At 37.2% G+C, this 19,779-nt stretch overlaps 1 protein-coding gene across 28 annotated transcripts in view; it reads right to left on the reverse strand.

The window, feature by feature from the left end:
* LOC5575494 (glucose transporter type 1) overlaps positions 1 to 19,779 on the reverse strand; it is an 816,694-nt gene that overhangs the window by 167,220 nt on the left and 629,695 nt on the right. For all 28 annotated transcript variants that reach the window (XR_002500247.1, XM_021843626.1, XM_021843625.1 and 25 more), the window contains 5 exons: positions 17,900 to 18,024; positions 17,549 to 17,827; positions 16,703 to 16,890; positions 16,293 to 16,382; positions 11,241 to 11,363 (listed from right to left, as the gene is read on the reverse strand). Coding sequence is in view for 27 of the 28 variants with exons in the window: in XM_021843626.1 (XP_021699318.1) it covers positions 11,241 to 11,363; positions 16,293 to 16,382; positions 16,703 to 16,890; positions 17,549 to 17,827; positions 17,900 to 18,024 (805 nt within the window). In the remaining variant the exon portion in view is untranslated. The remainder of the gene's footprint in view (positions 1 to 11,240; positions 11,364 to 16,292; positions 16,383 to 16,702; positions 16,891 to 17,548; positions 17,828 to 17,899; positions 18,025 to 19,779) is intronic.

Here is a 19,779-nt window from a genome sequence, read left to right on the forward strand (position 1 = left end):
TTTAAAAATGTTTGAAAATTCAATCTCCCATATGGACCTTACCATCCTTACCATAAAAATAGTGTTCTGTGGAATTTTCAGCTTTCCAGGTGTTGATTTAAAGGTGCACAGTTCGAACGAAACGTGTAAATTTCTGAGACATATAATGCACATAATTGGAGCGTGGAATATCATGGATATTTACATGATATGTCATGTAAACTTCAATTATATGTCCTGGATTTCTTGTTGAAGACGCCCGGTGGATTGTATAAGAATCTCATACAGTTCTTCAAAGACATCTCTCAGATAGAGTTCATCAACTCTTTACCTAAAATAACCTCATAATTTCTCAAGGCTATATCTTTTTGAGCATTTCGAAGTAGATATTTCTTGAAGTACTCCGACAGAAATGCGCCCATAAATTTGCTTCGTGATTCCTGTAGGGATTTTCCGTGAATTTATTCAGTTATTCCTTCCAAAATCCATTTGAATATTAAAGCCACATCCAGAATTTTTTCAGCAGATTTCTTGAAATATTTTCTCGTGAATTCTTTCGAGAATAATGCTTGGAGTGGAAATTTATTAAGTATATATTTGAGGTATTCTGCAAACTTATGTATGTCAACAAGTGTACTCGTGCATTAGTCCATTTTTTGATTAAATTGCGCAGATATGGACTATTTCAGCATTCATTTCAGGCACCAAGAAGAATAAAAGTAAGGGAAAACAACGTCCAATAAATAAAGATGTTATGGTGTCTTATATATTTTGGATAGAGCATTACGAGTATACAATTTGGCCACTTCCATTTGGTTTTGCTATAAATGGCAATTTTTTTATAAGTTTGAATGCTGAAAAATATGTTTAAAAATAAGATAAAGATAAATGCCCTGCGAATGTTCCATTGATCATTGGCCAGGTGAGTTCTTTTCGCCCCTCTGGCTATGCCCATGGCAATAGCAAACAAATAAAGCACCCAAATAATTTAAATTTGATTCCAATCACAGGACATCCAATTACCGAACATCGCTAGTTACTTCCGGCCCAATTGTGTATTTAGCGGGAAAAATGAAACCGAAGAGAATGCGAAAAAAATCACAACATTTATTATCAGAAAACAACAAATCTGCTGGGCAAACGACGACACTGCTTCCTCACTCCGAAAGGACGTGCCGTTGTCGCATTTTCTTCTGGTCCCTAATTTGGGCTGGTTTTGGTGTCCCTCTGGATCGGAGCGCCATCGTTTACCGCTGCCAGTGGCAATGGCGCTAATGACTGTGCCATTATTAGATGAAAAAAATATGTAGCAAGACTAAGGCACAAACGATTCCCAGGGGGGTCGAGGAGGAGAATCTGGAAAGTATTGGGTTTCAAACATCGAAGTGTATGATTTTTCCGGAAAGGGTATGGGACGGTCAACAGTATAATTGCTGATTCGAACAATACACCCGATTCAGCACACGTCAAGTGTCAGGGGCAATCGCCTCTTTTTTGCAACGGACTAATGAAAAAGATCGTTGGCCCTCATTAGAGCGAATCGGTTATGGGCTCATTTGGGGGAGAAGTGAAATGTGTTTCCCACTTTCTAAGGATTACTGAGGGTTGAATTCCCGAAGAAACAATTCCTTAGCTTTTAAAGATCAAAATTCCTTAGAATGCTATCAAAGCATTTAACAGGTGCAGGAAGTATCTCTGGGACAAGGGATTGTGAATGCGCATTCTCAGTTGTATGCTTTTTGTCAGCTTCAATAACAATTTGATTCACTGCCTATAAAAATTCCGCATGGTTTGAGGTTTTAATTCTTAATCTAAGCTTTCCGAAAATCCTTGGTTCAAAATATTCTATCGGTGAAATCTTGAAAAAAAAAAAAATGATTGAAGATTTTTGAAGTCAACGTCCAGGTAGGACGATATTTCACCAGCCTATAAGAGAAAAAAAAACTCGTTTTCAATTTACTTAACCTAACTTAACCTAAACATTGTACAGGAATCGACTGTGATGGAGGTTATGTTTTTGGGTTTTCGGCTTTCAGTTTATGATTCCTATAGACTGAAAGCCAAAACCCGAAAACTTAACCTAGATTTTATTTTGAATTCTCTGCAGAGCTTTCTTCCTGGTATTACAACAGCTAGTCCATATTGATACAGCATACAACATGGCTGGCCTGAAAATTTGTTTGAATATCAAAAGCTTGTTCTTAAGACAAAGTTTTGATTTTCTATTAATAAGGGGATAGAGACATTTTACATATTTGGTACATTTGGCTTGAACGCCCTCAATGTGATTTTTAAAAATTAAATTCTTATCTAGCATGAGCCTCAGATACAGATCATCTGACCAATTTATTGGAACCCCTCTCATCGTGACAATATGTCTACTAGAAGGTTCTAAATAAAGAGGTTTTGGTTTATATGGGAATATTATTAGTTGAGTTTTGGTAGCATTAGGAGAAATCTTACATTTTAGAAAATATCCAAACTTTTTTGCAATCGACTACAGATAACACGCATATTTCGTCCTTTAGCCGAGAGGCCTGTGTCATCCGCAAGGATTTTTGACATCTCTGAGGTAACTTAGGTAAGTCAAATGTGAAAATATTGTATAATATTGGTCCCAAAATGCTGTCTTGAGGAACACCAGCTCTTACAGGAAGTTTTTCAGATCTGGAGTTCTGATAATTAACCTGAAGCGTACGATTTGACAGATAACATTAAATTATTCTAAAATGCATGTTGGAAAATTAAAGTTGATTCATTTTACAATCAAGCCTTCATGCCAAACACTGTCGAATGCTTTTTCTATGTCTAGAAAAGCAAGGCCAGTGGAATAGCCTTCTGATTTGTTGGAACGGATCAAATTTGTTACACGTAAAAGTTGATGAGTGGTCGAATGTCCATGGCGGAATCCGAACTGTTCATTGGCAAAAATTGAATTTTCGTTGATGTGGGCCATCATTCAAATAACCTTTTCAAAAAGTTTACTGATGGAGGAAAGCAAACTGATTGGACGATAGCTAGAAGCTTCTGCAGGATTTTTGTCTGGTTTTAAAATTGGAACAACCTTAGCATTTTTCCATATATCAGGAAAATATGTTAATTGAAAACATTTGTTAAATATATCAACTAAGAATGATAAGCTACTTTCGAAAAGTTTCTTGATGAGGATGTAGAAAATTCCATCATCGCCAGGAGCTATCATATTTTTGAATTTTTTAATAATAGTTCTCACTTCTGCCAAATCAGTCTCCCAGAAATTTTCGAAAATGTTCTCTTGACTGAGAATATTTTCGAAGTCCTGAATAATTTGATATTCAATTGGACTAGTAAGTCCAAAATTAAAATTGTGCACGCTTTCAAACTGCATAGCAAGTTTTTAAGCTTTTTCGCAATTAGTTAGTATTAATATTAATAATTTGTTTTCCTCTTTCTATGGCGGTATTGGTTTCTGAGGTTTTATCAAAATTTTAGATAATTTCCAAAAGGGCTTAGATCCAGGGTACAATTGAGAAATTTTGTTTTCAAAATTTTTGTTGCTGAATTGTATAAAGCGTTTTTTGATTTTTGTTTTTTGCAAATCCTGCTATATAATTTTCATAGCAGGATCGCGAGTGCATTGCCTTCTCACGTTGTTAAGATGGATCAAGAGTTTAAGATCATCATCTATAATCACGGATTCAAATTATACTTCACATTACGATATTGCGATACTCCTGGCTTCAACAATGGAATTTGTTAAAGTTTCAAGAGCATTGTCAATATCAAGATTAGTTTGTATAGAAATGTTAACATCAAGATTAGAGTCAATATATGTTTCTTACATATTCCAGTCGGCTCGAAAATAATTGAAAGTGGAGCTGATAGGATTGAGAATCGCTTGATGGGATATTTGAAATGTAACAGGGACATTATCAGAATCAAAATCAATATGAGTAACTAATTGGCTATAACGATGACTAGAGTCGGTTAAGCCAAGTCAATCGAGCAAATTAACTTGCTGTCCAGTGCACTGAAAAGGCAAATAGGCACCTATGGAAGTATATTTACCAAGCTGTGTTTCAACTGAAACAACTAAAAATTCAAAAACTTTAGTTTTAAATGACGAGAATAGTTGATGTTTAAAACGCCTATGAATGATGATTGCAACTCCCCCACATGCCCCATCAAGTCGATCATTACGATAAACAAAAAAGTTAGGATCTCTTTTTAGTTAGGATCCAGCTTTTAAATAGGTTTCTGTAATAGCTGCAATATGCACGTTATTAGCTGTAAGATAATTAAACAGCTCGTCCTCTTTACCATTCAAAACAAGCATTCCAATTTTAAATATTTAAATTTTTATTTATTCGATCCACTAGAAAAACGTAATCCAATAAAAAATTGATTTGGAAATTTTACACCTACTTGGACTGCTTCAGTCATAGTGGTGGCTTTGAACATTGCATCAATCATTAGATTCAATTGTTCAGTTAGAAAATTAAAATCAGAGGCAGACATATCACTTGAAGTGGGTACATCTGATGATTTCCCATTCCGTGGTGGTATCTGAGAAAAGTACTGGAGCAAACATTTACCGCCTCTACATTTACATCTTTCTACACGACCATCAAAATCCAAAGCAAACCATGACCGTTCAAAACCAAAAAATGTCACGGCGCTTCAAAACTGTAATCTTCTTCTTCCTAACGTTTTTCAACCCCGAATGCGAAATTACTCGAGCATAGTGGTGACAGGATTTTTGCGGTTTTCGGGGTTTTGCATTTTTGCTCGATAAAGGTAGCATGAAATTGAACTTGTTTATATGTATCGCAACGGAATGATTGTGCTCTTTCTGTTAGTGCTAATAGATTTCAATTAGTTGAAAACACTAGCGAAATATAAGCGATTGAATGATTTAACACTTTTTTCAATCATTCACCTTGGAATGGCTGCCCGAAAACGGTCATAGTGGAGAGACAAAAACAGTCAAGCAGTCTGTGAACCAACGCAGCGCAACGCCTGATGGTATTGATGCTGCTGCTGCTTTGTGTTTTGGTTGAATGGCAGAATCGATGAACTGTGGTAAATTGTGGTCACAGTTCCCAAGACTGGTAGATACATTCGAAATTGAAAGATTCGAACGGCTACCCGACGGATTAAAATTTGTTTGTGAATGAGCATGTTTATTATCTTCCTGATGGGTATGATTCTTGATTAAGCGATCGTTAACTGTAAAATGAGCATTGTTTGATACTCTACCAGGGAAATTCCGGAAACGACCGTTATCGTAACGGATATTACTGTTCATCTGTCTGGCACGAGCCTCGACGACTCGCCTACGCGAAGGGCAAGCCCAAAAATTTGACTTATGATTGCCCCCACAATTGGCGCATATGTACTTATCGGTATCTTCCTTCACTGGACAGACATCCTTAGCGTGAGAAGAACCTCCGCAAATCATGCATTTAGCATCTATGCGGCAAATTTTTGTTTCATGAACCCACTTTAGGCACCGACGGCACTGAGTGGGGTTCTGGAAATTTTCTCCAGGTTTCTGGAATCGTGCGACATACATCGAACATATGTCTAGCTTTTTCTGAAGCTCCAATATTATTTAAATCTTTATTTTAAAAGTGAACTAAATAATATTCTTGAGAAAGCTCTTTCCGAATAATTCCAGAGTGGGTTCTCTTTTTCATAATGATTACTTGGACTGGGAAAAATCCAAATAAATCATTTTTTTCCATTTTTGATCTCTTTAGGTGACTTATAGTCACTTGAGAAACTTTTCATGACGACTTTAAACAAACGTTCAGTTTTGTCGTCATAAGTGAAGAATGTATGCTTCTTCTCTTCAAGACGTTTGAGAAGAAGGTTGCGATGTTTAAGAGTTTCCGGCAAAACGCGACAGTCTTATTTCTTTGCGATTTGGAAGATAACCTTGATTCCCCTAATGGAGTTCAAGATCTCCTGCCTAAATCCCCCAAATTTGGAACAACTGACCACGATAGGTGGCACTCTTTGCTTCCTCACTTGAATCAAAGAGCCTGGGCTAAAGCCAGCTTCGATTTGGTGTTCGGAAAATTTGTCTTGAGCATCGAACTGATTGCTCATTTCGATACAATTATTCATTTCATCCTTGGAAAAAAAGTTCGCACTCCGGGGGAACGTCCTTTCTTCCATTCTTGCCACGTTTAGTGACAGTTTTAAATCCCACTTTTTTGGAAGGAAGTTGTGAATTCAGAGAAAGACGAGAAGACGAGATCTCCTAAGAGGTTTTTTCCCAAGACGGTGTCCAAGAAGGATTATCACCGCTAGCTTTCGCCAAAGGGTCCAACGAAAAATCGAAGGCACGGGTCCAAACAAGGATCGTGAAGGGATCAACAGTAGAAAAAAATGTACTGAAAAGTACTGTTTTAGTAGCACTGAAAAGTAATGTTTTTATTATTAGCACTGAAAAGTACTGTTTTATTGCTTTAGGTAGTTTAAAAAAAACTTCCTAGAGCAGAAAGAATTCGAGTACACACAGCACGAAGGTACGATGAGCACTGCCAATAAATGCTAATTATGATAAAGTCATGCGGTGATAGAACTTTAGAACTTTACCGAACATTGTTTATATGGATGACATCGATCATTGAAATCATCTAAATCAAAATACCACAAATCCTTCTTCTTTCTGGCGTTACGTCCCAACTGGGACAAAGCCTGCTTCTCAGATAAGTGTTCTTATGTGCACTTCCACAGTTATTAAATGAGAGCTTTCTTTGTCGATTGATCATTTTTTGCATGTGTATATCGTGTGGCAGGTACGGAGATACTCTATGCTCTGGGAATCGAGAAAATTTCCATTACGAAAAGATCCTCGTCCAGCGGGATTCGAACCCACGACCCTCAGCATGGTCATGCTGAATAGCTGCCACAAATAATACCACAAACAATACCACAAATAGCTTTTCTTAAACATGTTTGAAACTACAAGTCTATCGCAGTAGCAAATGCATTACTTCTATAGTTTTTAATGTCAAGGTATTATGTATTTAGTAGTCTCTTGCCAGCTGGCTTCTAGAAAGGGGTTCAAGCTAATTTTTGTAAACGGTCCAAACCTTGACGTTTCAAAACAACCCGGGCAATATGTCCCTCCCGTAGAAAAAAGTTTCACAGCATTGAAGAAATGTTTCCTAACAGAACTCCACCATAGGCAAAGCTTAAAACGGTCAATTAGCAGTCGTCTTTCGGTGTTTTTGTAATAAGTACAATAGTAAAGAATGGTCTTCATTTACAATTAGGCTTGCTTATCGGTTGCATTTTTTTTGCCAAATACCTACTTTTAAGGAATTGTGGAATTAAATGGTATATAGTACTAAATTCGGTTTTTTTTTATCTAGTTATAGGTATTCCACTAAACAGCTTGAAGATTTATTGCCTATTTTGAGACATTTTTGGAATTTCTATTGGTTGTTTATACTACTCAAAGAACATATAAGTGTAAATTCAGTTTTTCACGGATATATAATAATGTTTACGTGTTAGAGAAGCCTTAATCGTACCCCGATGTGATTTATGATATCTACAAGTGGTCTTCTTCGAAATTTCAAAAAGTGTTGTACGCAACTCGCTGCAAAACTCGATGTTCACAGCACTTGTCGTTATTATCCACCTCGGCAAACCTCGTTGAATAAATTTACGACTCGTGCTGTTAAGATCATCATTCTGCAACTTGTTATAATAACTGCTTATTCAAACTAACCGTTTTCGATTGTGTTGTAATTCTTCATTATGGCTTAGTTAATTTGAACCCCATTACAGTTTTACTTGTAAACAAATCACTCAACTTGGTAGAAAATAATGTGATTTAATATTCTTACGCTTTTGCACGAACATACCACAGGCACACATTTACAAGGCTATCCTTGTTTCACCCAAGCCAAAAGAAACATAAACGATAAAATCAAAATCATTTAGTGAAAATGTGTTCGGAAATGGATTGGCATACTCGAAAGGATAAAGCACCGCGCTTTGAGTGAACTTGCAGCACACTCGAACACTCACAATCTCTGGCGTTCATGTCGGTTTGATTTCTATACTAACTATATCTATGCTGAAAAGCTAAAAATAATGCCAAGAAGTATAAATCCTACGGGTAAACAAGGTAATCGCGCATCGTCATTAAAAATCATTCCGATATTCATAAATATAATAACACTAAACCAACAATCAAACATCAAACATTAGATACATCATCAACAACAACAGAGGAAAAATACAAAAGATATGTTGTTAATAAAAAGATAAATTGTTAGAGATAGACAACGAGCGGGAAAGATAGATACAGTTCATCTATATGTTGGAAAACGGAACAACAGAAAAAAAGTATAACAAAGTGTATAACTAGAATACCCATCGCCGCCCAAAACGCTCTCGTCGAGGTGAAATTTATTCATAAACCCGAAACAGTCCGCCCCGCCTCACTGTGGAGAATTCTGATGATGATTGTTGTCGATAGGTTTGGTTTTCACATGCAGATAGGTATTAGGGCGGTTCAATTTGGCAAAACAAAATCGAAAATTCTAGCCCCTATATCTACCCTCCAATCCTTACGATGTAAAAAGCGTAATTTCAAGTTTTCAGCCATTTTTGAGTATTTTAAGGTTATCGAAATACGTTGAAGGTTTATATGGAAATGTTTACGAAAAGAGATAAATAATACTTTTTATACCAGTAGAACTACCATAATCATTGTGGATGCTAGTATAAATTTCTGATCTATTTTTCTTAAACGATGATGGAGAAAGTTAAGTTTGAACTTTTCTACATTTTAAACCGCCCTAATATGAATGCTTTCGATTCAATTTTTGCCGATGGTTGGCATATTTTCACCTCGAGTGCACAATTTGATATCGCTCGATCGCTGATGTTATTATTATTTGACTATCATCGGATAGTATTCGCCTAGCACCCCGGGGGGCATTTTGCAGACTATATGAGATGAAACGTTTTTCTCGACATTGTGTGCAGTTTTTTTTTCCTTTTTGAGTATTGTGGTTTGTAGAGTTTTTTATTTGATTATTTGCCGGCCAAAATTCACTCTCAATTAGAATCATTTTTCGTCCAGGAATTGGGTAACGAATGGTAAATTGATTTCTGCAATCAGCTCACAGCTGTCGGTGCATTTTGATTGAATTTGGTTGGAAGTGTGTGATGGAGTCAACAATCAAATAAACTATGAAAGCTGAATTTTCATGGAATGGTGTTTTTATATTACCATTGGAGCTTCAAAGATTAAAAAAAATCGATTGGTCGTTGTACGAACATTTATTCAAGATTAAACCTTATTTTGCCAATCTATAATGCATCGGGGAAAGTATAGGCGTGATACGATTTCGAATGGATATTACAAATCAATTTTGAAAACACTAAACCTTGAGTGAATGATTACAGCTAGTATAATTGGTTAAAGGCGTCTGTTTGAAGCAGTAGTGACAGACTCACATTCAAATCTTAATCAATGAGCTCTACCGCAAGAGCAAACTCATTAGAGATCTATTACGAAATTCTCATGCTTGAGTAGTTCGTACAAAATCACTCAATCACATTCAAGCCGTCGAAAATGATTCAGTCACGAATCCTGTCAAAAACTTATGAAAAACGAATTCTGTTGTTTACTTCAGATAAAGTTACTATAATTCCACGAGACTAACAAGAAATCATTGCTTTGTATGATTAAACTGTGGAAATATGAGACAATGAGTTAAACAAATGAGCAAACTCATCCATGATTGTTTGACTGCTGAGTTGCGTGATTGACAACTAACGCATGAAAAAAATCAATCGTAAGTTATAAGAATTTGAGTTTCTCACAACACTGCTCTGAAGCAACGAAGATAGGTTAAACGTCAATTCTACCAGTTTCTTCTTCTTCTTCTTCCTCTTCTTCTTCTTCTTCTTCTTCTCAGTTATTGATTCAAGAGAAGGCAAACAGAGAGAACATTTTAATGATAGGTCCTTTTGAAAAATTATGCGAAAAATCTCTCATGACGAAGTGAATCAGCGATATGAAGTCGTAAATGTTATTTTCTACCGCTTGATTTACATTAGCCGTTTCATGACGCTCAAACATCGCAAGTGGGCAATGAGCATCCAGGACAATAACGGACATAGCAAAGACAAATATTAATAACTTCTCAAACAAATGGCAATTATATTGACCGAACATGCAATCATAAATCAATGAACAAATTAAACGATATGATTTTCATCTTCTACAAACGCATATTGTGTACTCAAAGTTATCGTTTGTACCACATATTTACAAACCACGTTCAAAATAAAACAGAATTTCAAAGGATCTATCCGATTCAATGGACTCAAGGGTCAATAACCGATTGTGGATAAATATTTGTTCGCTTTAAATAAGCAGCATAACACCGTTCAAATTTACTACTTCGCACATTCATTAGCTTGTTGGATCATTTATTTCGCACATGTTTTACATTCCATGCAACCGCAAACATTCCAACCAACATTCCAATGTATGTAGTTTCCGTACAACAGAATGAAAATATGCCAACCAACTGACCAAAATACAACTCGGACTGACGAATACATTCGTATCTTTCATTTCACCCACCCGCCCACAATTTCCCCCTACAATTGAACCGCAATCCCTTTCAGTTCAAACTATCGACCACAATACAATAGCATTCGCATGCAAACGCGTTCGCAACGGGTAATAAATTTCACCTCGAACTATTGAAACAAAGAGATAGAGAGAGACAGAAACATACAGACAGATAGACAGAGAAAGATGCGAGAGAGAGCGTTCCTGGCGACAAGTATTCAATTAATTAGCGATGTCATTTGCCCTTGTTCGTCCGCAGTTTTAGCATCCCTCACAGGGAACCAATATCCCAAATTCGAAGGTTTTTAATATATTTTTTGTCGCAACTGTATCCGGTCACGGTTGCACTTCCAATTGGTGCATGCAAAACCCACATTCCGGATTTCCCTCTTTTCAGCTACTCGCCTTCGAATAGTTCCAAAAAATTGGTACATTTTTCATCAGGAATTGCGTTACGACGTATTGTAGGCGCTTTCGAAAAGTTTTTCTCGGCAAAGGGCAAATGACGATCGCGCGGTTCACGAATGATGTTCGATTGCTTGTTAGTAGTGGGACGGTGTCCACTATACAACCCTAACATCATCCGCGTGCAGCTCTTTTACCTCAGAGCTGTGTTCGTTTTACATATAGGTTTGTTGGGAATAACAATGGAAAAACTTGCCTTTATTAAAAATGATATCGTTATGAATATTGAAAATATAAACATTCCACCTAATCCGTATAAATGCAGTGTTCGTCGACCGGTTCTATCCATTAGTGGTATTGATACGAGTGTCATCACAACCTGTACACGAGTCGGGCCGAGGGCAAGGGGAAAAGAGAAAAGAGAAAGAAAAATCAATTGATAAATGTTGTATTTAAATTGAAATGCATGTAGGGTTGGTTTTTGAGGTTATGTAAGGCTAGAGGTGGGGTTTTAATGCCATTGGGGATACTGCTGCCAGTTGTACCTTAACCGCCGTATTCATCATGTTTGCAAATAGATAGAAAACTGAAATGACCTAAATGTGGATCTTTACTTTGGAGCTAGAATGGCTATCGATGCACTAAAGAGCCAACAAACGCTCGTAAGATTTATGTTTATTCGGCCTTAGACAGGAAGAATTATTTATACAGCATTTGTTATTGATCATCTTATGTTTTTTTAGAGTCCGGCGGCGGTCGTACGCCCGCAGCCGTTACAGCGAACTGACACCCGCAAGGTTAAATGAATGGAAAATCTTTCTCGCCTGAATTGAAAGCACGTGGTTTTCGCGGAATGACAGCAGTGCGTCTATGTATTAGTAATAGATATTAGGAGTCACTGAAAACGATGAGTGTACTTGCTGTCTAGTCCATGTACTGTGCTTCGAAATTGAAAGTTCTGTATGATCAGTGAGTGCTGCGCTTATCTTTGAAGAGATGGGCACATAATCGCCATAATTGGATTTATCTCGAGACAGACAATACATTCTCAAATGGAAAGATATATAATTACCTCTTGACAAAATTGATTCTCGGGAAAATAAAAGATTTTCCATCGCATTACTTAAAGTCAAATAAGGGGCGAAAACGCTACCATGAGAGAAATTGAAAGCAGCGTTATGAGCAGGGTGGGTCTACGCCTGTCAAATACGAATGAATGCCACCTTGCTATCATCAATTTCGCGAGCCGACGCAAACAGCACTGGTCGGAAGGAAGGGCCACTTCAGACAGCAAACGCTAATGCCTTTCAACGCTCAATCAACGAGAATGTGAGACTACACCAACACTCTCACAAAAGATGAACGGTGGGCGCACCTCTTTGCTTATACCCTCCCTGGTTATGATTCGTTGTAGAAGGCACTCATTTTAATGGAAGATTATACTTTTTGAAGAATTATTAATTAATCATGCCTCTTTCCATATTTTCGACTTCTCTAAGCATGTAATTTTCAACATATTATGCGAAATTTGACGATTTTCAAAAACAAAATCTTTGTATAATGAATTCAGTTTGATTGTGCCGAATCAGCAACTGAAAATTTCCTTAGAGATAACGTTGATCTGAATAATTTGTTGTCATAGATATTCTTTAGAATAGAAACTATATGTGAAACAAAAACAAATATTTCAAAATTGTAAAAATATATTTTGGTTTATTATTAGGAAATCTTAAGGTTAGGAATCCAATGCTCTTATTGTTTGTGTTTGTTTTTTTTTTCACGCACAACTTTATCAACACCACTCATTTAAAAATATGTGGAAAAAGAAAGGAAAATTTTAAAATATCCTCCTTCTAAGTGACTTTTCCAAAAAAAAAAATATATCACCTTTTTACGTTATGTTGTAGTGGAATAGAAGTGGTAAGGGGTGGTCCATTAATTACGTATGGGTTTATGGGGGGAGGGGGGTTGAAGATTTCTTATGCGCCATACAAATTATTTTTGATTTTCATACAAAAAATCTTACCATGGGGGGTGGGGGGGGTCGAAAAACCGCTAAAATTGTATTACATAATTAATGGACAGCCCCTAAAATGTTTTGGATTTTCATATTTTCCCTTTACGTTTCAATGATTTAATGAAAAAGCGTCTTCAGGATGGTCAAACATTCATCAAAAATTTCCAAAACTTAGGGGTCAATTGTATACGTCGAGTAGATCAAAAACGATTCGTCTGGAGTCACTGTCAACCAAAAATTTCGCTTGGCACGACTCTGTAACTCAATTTGTTTGACAGTTCTCACTCCATGTGATAGGATTACTACGATAGTCGACTGATGACTTTATTGCAGGTATATATTTTGGAAGCTTTGTTCATGATAGAAAATAAGTAAAAACAATAGATTTGCTGACACAGGAAAGTTGATTATGAATAAGAGTTTATGCCGACACTCCCAGTGACGAACCATTCATAGTTTGTTGAAAAATCATGTTTACGTCCCACCGTTGTAACGATTAAATGTGCAGTCATATATATTTTACAGATTTGAAATAGAAGCATGAAACAAGCTCACCAATTGATCCTTCATCCTTGACTGGGCATCCACAATCCACTTTCAGCTTCACATAACGCATACAGACTAACGGTACATTTTTTTCGCACACCATGACTCGGATATAATTGATCCGAATACCTTCGCTTGCCCGCAAAGGAGCATGCAACATAATCAGCATATCGAACACTACTCCAAATTTTTCTTTAGAAGGTCTGTCCTGTTGGTTTATATGGAGCTTACTATGAAGAAATAAAAAAATGTTCCTAACTCGTTAGTGCTGAGATGTAAGTACAAACCTATCATCCCATAGTTAAAACTCATTCTTCAAACCATAATAAAGAAATATGCTGAAGAGAGCAATTCAATCCGACGGATAGGAGAAAAGATATTCATGAATTTGTTTACTGCTCTTTAACTTCATATAGGATTACAGCCCTGCAAACATCTACAAGAATACCAAATTAAATTGGCTCAAATGGGATGTCCCTTAAAGGATGTTCTAGTATATCTGAACACGGAACATAGATGCTTTGAAATAAAAAAGTGAAACATTTTCACCGCATATAAAGTACTTCAGTAAATATGATAGTTCGATTAAACTTTTGATACACTAATGATGAGATATCGATCAAAATCTTAGCACAGTAGAGTGATTGTTTAATGCAAAAATATAAGTTACCTATCAGGGGCGATTCTGAAATATATTGAACCTCAAGGGGGCGGAGATCACAAAAGGTTAGAATTCACTGTTTTACTGCCCATGCCTCGCATAATAGTCCCATTTATATAGAAAATCTTATAGAAAATGGGACTGTTATGGGAGTATGGGCAGTTTTGAACTTTATTATGTTTAGCAGTAAACAGTAAATCGAATACAGTGCTTAGCATATTCGAATAGTCTTTGGGGACTCCGAAATGTGATGGCCAGATAGTTTTTGATTAACTGGATACGACAGATGAGGTTTTACATGAGGTTTTCAAAACATTCCCGAATAGTTCTCAATGGAGTTTCAGATGTTTTCAGAGAGTTCATCATAAATAACACTGGGTTTTTAAAGCATTCACATGGGTTTCCAAATGGTTCTCAGGAGCTCCCGAAGGACTTTAGAGAAACTCTCAGAAATTCCTGAAGTTTTCTTGAGACTAATCAAAGTGTTCCCAAGGGGTTTTGTGTATGTTCATAGGATCCCTAGTCAGTTAACAGACGGTCCCAGACATTTTTCCAAGGGTTCCAAAATGATTTCAATAATTTTCCAGGGGTTACCAATCGGCTTTTGAGGATTTCTCAAGGTTTCAAATTTGTTCCTTGAGGTTCCCAGAGGTTCTGAAGCACTACTGAGGTTTTGAGAAGTTTCTAACGAACATTTAAAGGGATATGCATGGAGTCGAAAGCTCTTAAACGATTTACAGGCGTTTTCAGAGTATTTTGAAGTAATTTTTGAAGTTATGAAATGTTGGCAAGGTTTTTTCAGGTATTTCTTTTCACTGAATTTCGTTTCGTTTTACAGCTTTTGTACACAAAAGAAGCAGCGAACAATGCAGACAATTATTATTCCCCTGCTTATTCGTTATCTAAATTACCATTGAATAAACAGGTGGTTGACAAGGATAACAATTAATGTTATAGAAAAATGCGCCTTGTGAACCATCAGTATTCATTTTGACTTGTTAATACGATTGACCACTTACAACGCGAAAACAAAATGAGAGGGTTAGAAGCAAAGGGGTGTAACCAAGCCAGGCTTCTTCGAATTATGGCAGGCTTAGGAAAATTTAACGATCATTGAAACACGAGCCATAATTTCATCCCATTTATTCGCCTGTATTCATACAACACGTATGACATTTATCGTTCGTGAAAGATAACGAGCCATGAACGAAAACAAGACAGACACACACCACTCACTGTTTGGTGCCGATTACTGTATGTCAACACTTGTAACATTCGCTGACTCTCATTCTGATCAAGAAACAGCGGCGAATATTTCTTATTTTCTGTGCTATGTTTGCAACCAAAGGGGTGTTTGATAGTTCAATAGATTATTGTTAAGTTGTTAATAGCTGCATTACCAGAAAATATGAAAATTTTTGCCAATTTTATGCAAAATATTAATCACCAGAATGGCTCTATACTGTTGCAGTTTGTGAGAGTTGCTGCTCTTGTGCCACGTACCAAACGAGAGAGTGAATGTTTATATTCACAAATGCGATGTGCCACGAACTGTAACACTCTCTGAATATGGTTCGATCGGCTTATTCGGATTAAAATCCAAACACTGAATTATGATATTTTTTCTGTTGGACGGAAAAATCACCTAGAAGTACCATTAGAAAGCTTTAATTTAGTAGAATTTTATAGTGTACTTAGGTGTGAAGAGTCGACTGTATTATGAGATATTAAGAGGGTGTCAATTTCGACCCATGTGTTCATTATGCACCTAATCCCCCTATATTTCTAAAAGCAAATGTATTTAGTAAACCATTAATATAAATACCAAAGGATCTGAAATGCTTCGCCAAAAAACTGAAGAGTAACACTTTTGTCTCCCCAAACACCCTGGAGAAGGTACAACCGGCTGCAGCAGCTTTTTATTTTAGTGTAATGGGGTGTTCTGTTGTCTGTGGTTGAGGGAGCTTCGGGCAACCCTTTTCACCGTTGACTGAATTCGATCATTATGGTTATTGGACCATTTTGCATACATATGTGTTCGCTAGGTATTTAGAATCAATTTTATTTCCAAACGGGTCATTTACCATTATTGCACCGATTCCTATTGTGGCAAATTTAGCACTTTCCTCCGTTAGACCTGAGCTCATGAAGAGCGACGTTGAGTAGTAGAATACCTGTGCGAGGTTGGAAAGGGGAGAGACAAAATTAAAATCGGCTTTTAGTGATTTGTGGTGACAGATTGTGAAATGATGGTGAAAATTAAATGGAACTCGGTGCTAATTGGGACCGAGCAATGCCGTCGAGGGGTTGTTTAGGTATTTTATGCTCTAATAAATCACAATTGTGTAATTGTTCAGACATCGTTGATCTAATAATCGGTGTTTCCATCGATTGGAGGTAATTTACCGTGTTGTCACTGGATGATTAACCATGTGACAAGCAGAAGAAAAGTATTTTGATTCATGGAGCTGGATAAGAATGTTGCATAACTTACGGCGTTAATTCCACTAAACTGCTGACTCAGCTGCATCACAATTCCGATGATGAGAGGCGCCCGCAACGTTGGAGAGCATATCAGTTCGATCGTCGATATGCTGCTCTCCGATTGTTGCGCTCGCTCCTCGGCACGCATCTCTTCGATGTCTTCCTCTACCTGATTGGACGCCCTTAACCGTCGCAGGGCTGCAAAATGGTGCGAAAGTAAACAAACAGTTGGAGGTTTGCACTTGCCTATTTAAGTGGCAAACATGGCTCCCAGAGCACAGTGGTTCGATCTAGAACAAATTTAGACCAAAACCTATTCTTCTTCTTCTTATATTCTGTACGATAGCGTTTTTCTTTTGTGCACTACCTCCTATTGGGTTTTGGCCATATGTCCGTATACTATTTATACTCACTAAAGCAAGAGCTAAAGCAACACTAAAGTTTTGTTAGTTCGAATAGAAAACCTCGATTCTGACAATTTACACGAGTTACTATTCTATGGTATTAAAAGGCTTCTGAATATAAGATGATGACAAACAAATATAAATGTCTTTCAGAATTACTCTTTTTAAATTCATAAACAGCGGATGATTCAAAGAGATGTATAAAGTTCAAAATTCTATTATTCTGTTTCAATCTTTGGCATAAGTGTTGAGGAAGCCTAGAAAAAAATCATCATACGAAGAAAACTGCTTTGATTTTTTTGAGGTTTTGGCTACCACCGAACCACTGTGCCAGTGGTTCAAGGAGGAAATAAAGGAAGGAACTGTTTGTCTTGATATTCAATGCTTGTTTGTCCTGAAAACCCTCTTGAACCACCGTATGGTAATGTACTATATTATGATGACTGACTTACCTTTCCGCGCTTCTTCCTCCCACTGTTTCGTAATTAGTAAATATCTAGGTGACTCGGGACAAATAGGTAAGAGTATTAATTGTAATAAAGCTGGACAGATGGCGAGCCCTAACAGCACGGGCCAGCCATCATTTGTTCCTAAAATTTGTTCTATACCCAGTACTTGTGATAATAATAATCCTACGGTCACAGCCAATTGGTTAACGGTACCTAAACCACCTCTTAAATTTAATGGAGCAATTTCAGATATATACATTGGTACTAATGATGTGTTTAAGCCTATTTGAGAGAAAAAAGGAAAATTTATCAGAAATCAGATCAGATGACCTCAATCTAATATACTGAGCTTACCACAATTGACACCAATTATAAATCTTCCGAGGAATAAAATTTCATAGGAATGACTCATTTTCGTGAATCCCATCAGGCATGCACCCGTGATACCGAGCACGTTGTTGAGCAGCAAACCGCCCTTCCTGGAAGCAGAGAGAGAAATGAAACATTAGCAAAAGTTTAAACAATAGGAAATATCGACTGTTGAAAACGTGACGTTTATTTGAATGTTGCGATTAGTTTCATTTTTTTTTTGTTTCTTAATTAAGGTGAATTTTAGCACATTGACGTATGGCTAGTTCTTCACCTGACTGGGAATGCCAGATGGGCACTAGGGCAGTTCAAAATTTAAAAATGTTTGAGAATCCCATCTCCCATATGTTTCTTACCATCCTTACCATAAAAATAGAGTTCTGTGAAATTTTCAGCTTTCTAGGTGGTGATTTAAAGGTGGCCCAAAGACAAAGTTGGTGTATATGGAAACTACTATGGAGAAATTTTGAGATATGTTCCAAACACGCTAGAACTATAATATAAGTACAAACTTAGTATCCCATAGTAAAGACTCATTCTTCAAATCATAAAAAAGAAATTTGCTTAAGAGAGCAATTTAATCCGACGAATAGCAGAAGAGATATTTATGAGTTTGTTTGTCATTATTTAGCTTGATATGTGATTATAGCCCTGCCAACATGTACAAAAATCCCAAACAAAATTAACTCGAAAGGGATTTGCTTCTTCAATTTTTATGGTAAGCATGGTAAAGAGCATATGGGAGATTGGATTTTTAAACATTTTTAAAATTTGAATCGCTCTAATGGGCACCCCACGAAAAATGAGGAAAGAAGGTAGGTCAGAGGGGCCAGCCTTTGAGCCCAACCATGGCCCAACAAACATTTTTGCTGGATAAGAATTGAACAAATCACTCTCAAGCACACTTCAGCTGAGCAAACTGTTATTCAGCTACTAATGTTACTTGGGGGGGTCTCACCATTGTGGGTTTTTAACTTCACTCTTAAAAATAATGAAAATTACTGTGGATGTAATTCACATTATGACTGAATGACACATGATGTAAGTGATGAAATGACGTAAACATGTGTTCTGAAATTAGGGGCCCAGATAGCCGTAGCGGTAAACGCGCAGCTATTCAGCAAGACCAAGCTGAGGGTCGTGGGTTCGAATCCCACCGGTCGAGGATCTTTTCGGGTTGGAAATTTGCTCGACTTCCCAGGGCATAGAGTATCTTCGTGCCTGCCACACGATATACGCATGCAAAAATGGTCATTGGCATAGTAAGCTCTCAGTTAATAACTGTGGAAGTGCTCATAAGAACACTAAGCTGAGAAGCAGGCTCTGTCCCAGTGGGGACGTAACGCCAGAAAAGAAGAAGATGTGTTCTGAAAGATTTATTGAACGAAAAATGTAATTTTACGTGATGAAGGACATGAAAACGATGCCACTATGATTGACATTTCCCGAATCAGACACCATCGTATTTAAAATGTGACACAATTTCACGTAATTTGTCTCGCTTCTTTTATGTGCATCCAAAAGACGTAAAATCACATGATTTTTTCGGAGTGTGTTAGAACGATAAACACAACTTTAAAAAAAGGGTACGAACGCCTTTGCTGGGCCGACGACTTCTGCAGCCGAGAAAAAGAGAAAGGATCGTTGGCGTGGTTGAGATTGATGACTTTGTTGTTGGATGGGTCTTACCTCCGAAAAGGGAATCTTTCGGGGAACCCACCGGTCGTGGCGGTGTGAAGATTCTTGCAGGTTCATTGAAATGGTGGTGCGGTTGCGTATGGAGTTACGTTAGTTGGATGGGACTTACTCCCGAAGGAGAGGTCTTCTGGGAGCCCACCGGTCCTCCAATCCTAGGTATTCTCTGA

Source organism: Aedes aegypti, chromosome 2 (genome assembly GCF_002204515.2).
Source record: "Aedes aegypti strain LVP_AGWG chromosome 2, AaegL5.0 Primary Assembly, whole genome shotgun sequence".
Lineage (NCBI taxonomy): Eukaryota > Metazoa > Arthropoda > Insecta > Diptera > Culicidae > Aedes > Aedes aegypti.